Source organism: Dendronephthya gigantea, unplaced genomic scaffold (genome assembly GCF_004324835.1).
Source record: "Dendronephthya gigantea isolate DGI-Jeju-01 unplaced genomic scaffold, DenGig_1.0 000118F, whole genome shotgun sequence".
NCBI classification, from domain to species: Eukaryota; Metazoa; Cnidaria; class Anthozoa; order Malacalcyonacea; family Nephtheidae; genus Dendronephthya; species Dendronephthya gigantea.
This window is the reverse complement of record NW_021163128.1, coordinates 571476-579616: the sequence shown is the minus strand read 5'-3', so window position 1 is coordinate 579616 and position 8141 is coordinate 571476. Positions and strand designations below refer to the sequence as shown.

The 8141-nt window shown below is 40.7% G+C and overlaps 2 protein-coding genes across 2 annotated transcripts; both read left to right on the top strand.

The window, feature by feature from the left end:
- The first annotated feature begins 2655 nt into the window (after positions 1 to 2655).
- On the top strand, positions 2656 to 3447 carry LOC114535462. Its single transcript, XM_028556769.1, has one exon. The coding sequence runs from the start codon at positions 2656 to 2658 to the stop codon at positions 3445 to 3447; it is 792 nt and encodes a 263-aa protein (XP_028412570.1).
- Positions 3448 to 4802: 1355 nt separating this feature from the next.
- Positions 4803 to 6854, top strand: LOC114535461. The gene has a single exon (XM_028556768.1). It carries the CDS (start codon positions 4803 to 4805, stop codon positions 6852 to 6854), a length of 2052 nt encoding a protein of 683 aa, XP_028412569.1.
- Positions 6855 to 8141: the final 1287 nt, after the last annotated feature.

Here is an 8141-nt window from a genome sequence, read left to right as displayed (position 1 = left end):
GTTAATCGTAAATTAGATAAGTGTAGACGCCACGTTGCCGCTGTTGCAGCACCAGGCCCCCCACCATCAGCAGCAGCCAAAATAAGATTATTTGCAGCTCTTGTTAATTGAATTTCAATGTCAAAACTTGTAGGTAAATATCGATCACGACCATTATCATTAAAAATGGTGCAAGCAAGAATATCCTCGGCATAAAATGATGCTCTTGGTTTTGTTGCAAAATAATGTCTTCGTTCAGCACCATAATTTCCAAGGGCATCAGCAAGGTTGTGAGAAAGAACTCGATCACCGTGATCACTGTAATTAAAAGCACCCGCTGTATCTCTGTATGTGAGATTAATTTGCTGACCATCATTATAAGTGTTCAGTCATTAACCATTCAAGGTATGCATGTAACCCCTCGTAATTACTTGACAAGTTAATTAGATTATGATTTATTTTAATCTCCTTTGTTTTCCACATGGTGCATAAAAAACATGGGGATTTTAATAAACATCGTGAATCAGCTGCTGCAGCCACAGCATTATTTGTGACATGATTCATCAATTGACAATCAGCAGAAATTCGTACTTTGTTTATTAAAATTAATCCGGATGGTGTTGCTGAGTGACAGAATGTGTAAACGTCGGCAAGCGGGTCAACAGGAGTGGCATTAATAATTTCATGATGATTTGCTACAAATGTTTTATCAACAGAAAAATTTCTGTACAACTCGATCCCTGTTGCATAAGCATTATCTGTTTTTTTTTCTACCCCCTCTTTGCTTTTTCTTTCCACGTTGACGTTTTTTTCCCCGGAAAATCCCTTCTCCCATCTGTCGATATCGATGTAATCTCCTTCGATGATAAACCATTTCTTAATCTCCACCAAAAATTGTTTTTAACACTTTTGCGTCGATTCGGGATTTTCTTTTCTGTTGTTTTCCTGAATTTCGTTTTAAAGTTGTTTTTTCATTCAAATTACTCGGAGGAATTAGATCCGTGCTTGTGGCTTCAACAATTGATTCTTTTTTTATTTCCCCCCCCCCTTTTTTATGCTTTTTATGTAAAATAAGTTTCCAGCATAATTTTTTCCTCGTGAATTTCCGTATAACATTGATTTACACAACTCAATATCTTGTAAAAACCACATTTGTACGCGAAATATATAAACAGAGTATTGTGTGCATTTCTGTCGTCTTCGACAACGTAATCGACATCAGTCGAACCCTATACAGTTTCTGACTACTTCGTTTTGGAGTTTATGCGGAACTTTCGAATGTTTGCGAATATTTGAATAGAATTGACGGCGAGTTTTGATAAATTAAAATACTCCGTTCGCATCCTGAATTGGCACTGGTCTATATATTGCGTATATCTGGAAGGTGATCTATATTGAATTCAATGAGTTGAGGAATAAGTATAATCGTGTGGTATAATTGTTGGTTTATACACGGAATTACAAAACAAGGACGTAATAAACATTAGAATAATAATGTAAAGCGGATCTGCTGAGAAATGAGTAAACAGGATTTGAACGGGAGATTGGATATGAGCGTTGTACGAAAGCATCACGTTACTAGCGATGAGGTATCACAAAGGCAAGTGCACCCCTCAGTTGCTGATAGTTCAATTGAATATACTACCCGCTGGGTGAATAGCGTTCAGCCGCCTGAGAAAGCCCGATCTGTTGATATAGTAGGAAGTACAAAACTTGCAGAAAGGCATCCCCAGAGAATAACAACTCGTTCCGCGCCAGCCTTGAGCCGGAGATCAAAGTCGTCTAGAAGATCGTACTCAAGAAGTAATAAATTGGAACTAGAGCTAAAGAACCTGAGAGAGGAGCAAGAGTTATTTAAAGAGAAGAGAGAATTTGAGCTAGAAATTAAAATGCAAGAAATTGAGAGAGAACGAAGGATGGCTGAATGGAGAGAGCGACTAGAATTACAGCAATTAGAGGCTAGACTGGCAACGGCAAAGTTGGGAGAGCATTTAGCATCTGAAGATGGTGATACAGATCTAGAATCTAACCAAGGGGAAGATGTTATGGATGGAAATCCTTCTGGCTTTGCTGGTAATCAACTGCAACAAGCTGTTCTGAGGGACAATGTATTCAAACCCCACAGAACGCTGGCGAGCCAACGTTTCATACCCGATTATCAGGATTTGCGAGAGCAGCAGCAAACAATGGTGGACCCTCCACAGTTAGAAAGCGGAGACATGAAATTACCACAACAACAAGAGCAATTGTTTACACCCATACCTCAGCCTGATGCAAAACCCAATGAACCTCCCATTGATGGTGGGACAACAAGCCCATGTTGATGCTGAGAATAACCCTAATCAAATCCACACCAACTTAGTGGAGAATGATCAACGAGCTTTCAAACAGCAGCAAGAGATGCTCAGGATGATGGCGACTACCATTGGTTTTTCAATAAGTAAAGGTTTTGAGATGCCGAAGAGAGAATACCTGAGCTTTGATGGAAACCCTTTAGCATATCCAAGTTTCATTGAAAATTTTAAAACCAATGTGGAGGACATCGAGAGCAACGCCAATGCCAGACGCAACTTTCTGATTTAGCTATGTACTGGAAAAGCAAAAGATGCCATCAGTGGAACTGTTATGCTTCCTCCCGAAGAGAGATATGCCAAGGCAAAGTTGATTTTATGAGAGATGTTTGGCCAGAACCACATTGTCGCAGCATCACATATCGACCGAGTAACCAAGGGGGGAGTGATCAAGGAATTTGAAACTGAAAAACTTTTGCAACTAGCCAGAGACATGGAGAATTGCCAAATGAACTTGAGCAAGCTTGGTTACCACGCGGATATTAATTTGAGAGGAAACATGACCGCTGTCGTATTACGATTACCAAGATACCTGCGTTCCGAATGGGCAAAGGAGGCGCAAATTACAAGGGATCAAGGTAAAGAGCCAGATTTCCCCCAGTTGACGAAATCCGTTCGGAGGAAGGCAAGATTGGCAAATACCGAGTATGGTCGCCTGATTAACACAAGATCTGGAGTTGAAGGAGAAAACACTAAGATACCTTATTCTGGTAGGCACACTTGTAAAGCCTCCTCTTTCACGCTAAGTGGAACCATCAATGACGGCAATTCTTCACTTTCCGGCTGCACGCCTGTGAAACCGAAATGCATCTTTTGCAAAAAGGATGGTCATAATATTGGAAAATGTTTCAAGTTCCAAGAGAAAACATATGATGAAAGAAAAAGTTTTGTTTCCAAGAACGGACTGTGTAATCTTTGTCTGTCGAAAGGTCATTACGTCAACAAATGTAGAAAGACTCATGGATGTCTCGTCCCTGGTTGCGGAAAACGACATCACCCAATGCTTCACCCTGTGTCGACTAATTCTGCCCCAAAGGCAGATCGGTCCACTCAAGGCGCGACAGCACAGACAGGACACTGTGGAGCAACCGGAACGTTAAAGAAACCGGAACGTTAAAGAAACCGGTTTGCTTGAGAATTATACCAGTTAAAGTGTTGGGGAAGGACAACGACGTTGAGAAACTTACATACGCGATAAGAGACGAAGGCTCAAATACAATGTTAGTGAAAGAAAGTCTTGCAAACGAGTTGAAATTAAAAGGACAAGCTGTGGATTTCCAGCTGACTACTATGAATGGAGTATCTCAAGAATCGGGAAAATCTTATACTTTATACGTGCAAGGCCTTCGTCAGAAAGACTGTTTGGAAATTCAAAATGCGCTTTCAGTCAAAGATCTATCTGTTGCCAAAAGCTGCATTCCCAGTAAAGAAGATATTGCGAAGTGGCGACATTTCGACGGGATCTCTGTACCAGAATTAGAAAACCCTAAAGTTACCGTTCTGATAGGAGCCGACGTCCCTGAGGCGCACTGGAAACTCGAGGAGAGACGCGGTCGAAAGAAAGAACTGTATGCGGTCTGGACTCCGTTAGGATGGTCCATAGCGGGTCCTTTAGGAACTAATCCTAATAACAACGTGAGTTCCTTTCATATTCGTAAGGAAGATGAGTTCCTCCGCGAGACTGTGGATCAAATGTTTCAAAGGGATTTCAGTAAATCAACTTATTCCCCGGTGCTGAGCATGTCGTTAGATGATAAGAAAGCTTTGGCTACTATGAAAAGTTCTCTAATAGTAGATAGCGATGGCCACTATCAGTTGGATCTCCCATTTCGCAAGAAACCAAATTTCCCCAACAATCGATCCATGGCAGAAAGACGGTTGCGTTCTCTAAAAATGCGTTTAAAGAAAGACGAAGATCTCCACGTGAAGTACAAAGCAGGTATTGATGACTACGTTGACAAAGGATATGCTGCGAAGGTCAAGTCAAGCGAAGTGAGCAACGCAGGCAACGAGAGTGTATGGTATCTCCCACACCATCCAGTTCTGCATCCACAAAAGCCTTCAAAACCGAGAATCGTTTTCGACTGCGCTGCAAAGTACGAGGATGTTTCCCTGAATGACGAATTGCTCCAAGGCCCAGATATGATGAATACTTTGGTTGGTGTATTGATCAGATTTCGTCAGGACCCGATTGCCTTCCTAGTGGATATAGAGGCAATGTTTTGTCAAAATTCGAGTTTCTCCAGAGCATCGGAAGTTCCTGAAATTCCTATGGTGGAAAGATGGTAATTTGGAGCAAGAACCAGAAGAATACGAAATGTTGGTTCATCCTTTTGGTGCAACTTCTTCACCAAGTTGCACGGGATTCTGTCTAAGGAAGGTTGCTGAGGAATTCGAAGGCGAATTTGATGCCGAGACCATTCAGACTATCCGAAAGAATTTTTACGTTGATGGCTGTTTGAAGTCGTTGAGATGTACGGAGAAAGCCATCCAATTGATTCAAGAACTTTGCCATATTTTGGCAAGCGATCGTTCCGATTGACAAAATTTGTGTGCAATGATGTGAGAGTCCTGTCTTCGATTCCTGAAAGTGAACATGCGAAGTCCATTGTCAGCCTAGACTTCGACAAGTTACCAGTAGAGCGTGCTCTCGGAGTAGAGTGGAACGTGAAAGAAGATGTCTTCGGTTTCCGAATAACCGAAAGGAAGAAAGCTGCAACACATCGAGGAATCTTGTCGGACGTTAGCTCTATGTACGATCCGTTGGGTTTCGCTGCACCTTTTGTCCTGCCAGCCAAGCGTTTGCTACAACAGCTATGCAAAGATAAAATCGGTTGGGATGAAGAAATATCACCAAGTATGCTTCAAGTTTGGGAAAGATGGTTAAATGATATGCCTCGTCTCCGAAATATTGAAGTTCCGAGGTATTTCGAACCTTGCAAAATGGGGCCCTTGAAAACTACCCAGCTACATAATTTCTGCGATGCATCCTTCGATGGCTATGGCGCTGTATCGTACCTACGCTTTGGAGACGTAGCCGATCGTGTAAATTGTGCCTTGGTGATGGCAAAGTCGGGAGTAGCACCGATAAAGCCTACGACTATCCCAAGGTTGGAATTAACAGCGGCAACTGTGGCAGTCAAGCAGCATCGCCAGATCAATCAAGAATTGGACTTAAAGGTTGACTCGGTTACGTTCTGGACTGATTCCACCTGTGTGTTACGATATATAAACAGCGAATCCAACAGATTCAAAACATTCGTAGGCAATCGAATAGCTCTTATCCACGACCTCTCAAGTCCAACAAGCTGGAGATATGTAAGTTCTAAGGATAATCCTGCCAACTATGCGTCGCGAGGTTTGCGACCGACTGACACCCATGAAATCGACCAATGGATTAATGGACCAGACTTTCTTCAAGGTAAAGAAGAAGTTGGCCAACCTGTCCGAAAGACATTAACGTGCTTCCCGATGAAGCTCTCGAATGGAAGAAAGAAGCCACCATTTACGAGACAACAGGTTAAACCATTGGACATTTTTATTCAACATTATTCGTCGTGGTATCGTCTCCTAAAAGGAATTGCATGGTTGACACGATTCGTGTGCTACCTGTGCGCCACTCACAGAGTCAAATATGCTGCGCGCGAGGTGACGCGTAGTTCGAGACCCTATAGCGTTGGTGATCATACTGGGGCCGGAGTCGACCCATTATCCGTAGAAGAGCTACGAAGCGTGAAGGAAAGCGTTATTGATTATGTGCAATGTGAATGTTTTCCGGATGAAGTGGCTCACCTCAAACCTACACGGAGCGACAGATCCAACAGACGAGTTGTTAAGAAATCAAGTAAATTAGCTACATTATCACCTTTCATGGGAGAAGATAACTTGATAAGAGTCGGCGGAAGATTAGAAAGAGCCGAAATACCTTTCAATGCTAAACACCCGATCATAATTCCGAGTAAGCATCACATTGTTGGTCTCTTCATTCGTCACTATCACGAGCGAGAAGGACACTCAGGAGTTCAAGCTGTATTAGCTGCCATCCAACAAGACCTCTGGATTCTCCAAGGACGCTCCAGAATTTGTTACATCATTGATCAATGCATAATCTGCCGTAAGAAATACGAACAACCCTGTGAGCAGATGATGGCTTCACTTCCAACCCCTCGCGTGACAGCCTTCGAGCGTCCGTTCTCCTCAACCGGCGTGGATTATTTTGGTCCGTTTCTAGTTAAGCGTGGCAGATGTCAGGTGAAACGATATGGTTGTATTTTCACATGTTTGGCTATGAGAGCCATCCATATCGAAGTAGCACAATCGAGAAACCTGTCGGTCAAGGACTTGGTTCTAATGGTGGACAAAGACTGTCCGCGCGGAAAATGGCCTATGGCGGTGGTCAAGGAAGTGTTTCCAGACGAAAAAGGAATTGTGCGCCACGTGAGAGTGAGGACAACCGGTGGAACATTTAAGAGAGATGTTCGTAAACTTTGTTTGTTAGAAGGAGATGTAAACAATGATAGCTAAATTGTTCACCTAGCTTTACGTATGGTGTGTTTGGTTAGTCTAGATACTTCTTGTGGTTTATCTAGTGTTACGGCGATAGGGGCCGGTATGTAGTATCTAGGCCCGCAAATGTTACAGCCTGTATGCAGGCAGACAAAAAAAACGGTTAGAACCGGTGAATATTGGGTTTTTATATTGCTTTCTGTTTGGCACAGCCTGCTGTTTGAGTGTATATCATGTTTATTCATATTTATTAACTTGCAAAGAAAAACAGTCAGGTAGGAATTTGATTGTTCAGTGCAATCTTCGATCATGTTATTAGTTTTATCTGAGATATCGTAAATTGTATTTGTAGAAACCACATTTGTACGCGAAATATATAAACAGAGTATTGTGTGCGTTTCTGTCGTCTTCGACAACGTAATCGACATCAGTCAAACCCTATACACAACTTGCAATACTTCTCTATAAAACTTCTCCTTTATTACCTCGTTATTTAAGTTGGTAATTTCATATGTTATGGGATCAGTGACAAAAACTTTACTAATTTTAAAAATCTCCCCTCTCCATCTTTGCAAACTGGATTTTTCAAACACTGAATTTTTCGCACGTGCAATTCTAACTTTTTGTCCTTTTTTCAAAAAAGAATGAATAATGGAGGGATTTTTAAAAATCTTTAATAATCTTTTTTCAATCGGTATTTTTTTTCTATCAAAATATATATCATAAGGAGAATTATTAAAAAGTGCTTTATGGGGAGAATCATTGTATCTTTGAACAACCACATGAATATACTTTGAATAATTAAAATTATTAGTGACAGAAATAACACGTCTAACCATTGTTTTCAATGTTTGGATAACACGCTCAACATGCGATGCTTTAATTTCACGATTAAAAGTATGAAATAATTCGAAATTATACTTTTTACTTAATTCCTTTCTAATTTTTTGAAACTCAGTTCCCTCATCGCTTTGAATTTTCTCAGGAATTTCTTCGCTATGATGTAAGATTTCTTCAAATTTCTTCCCAACATTGTTACTACTTTTATTCTTCAACAATTTCAAAAAAACGTATTGAGAATAAACATCAATACAAACTAACCAATATTTATAACCATAATTATATCTTGCTAAATAATTCAATTCAGCTAAATCTATTGACCATTGTTTATTTCTAGCATTAACATATATTTTTAATGGTTTATACGACTTTTGTTTTTTTATGCAATCTACATTTTTGTAAGTCATCACTACTTAACGTCTCCCCTTTCAATAATCGAGATGCTTTCTTTATTAAATCAATGTC

Bases quoted from the DNA above. Each gene is read 5' to 3' on its own strand.
- LOC114535462 (XM_028556769.1), top strand. From the start codon at position 2,656: ATGTTTGGCCAGAACCACATTGTCGCAGCATCACATATCGACCGAGTA.
- LOC114535461 (XM_028556768.1), top strand. From the start codon at position 4,803: ATGTACGGAGAAAGCCATCCAATTGATTCAAGAACTTTGCCATATTTT.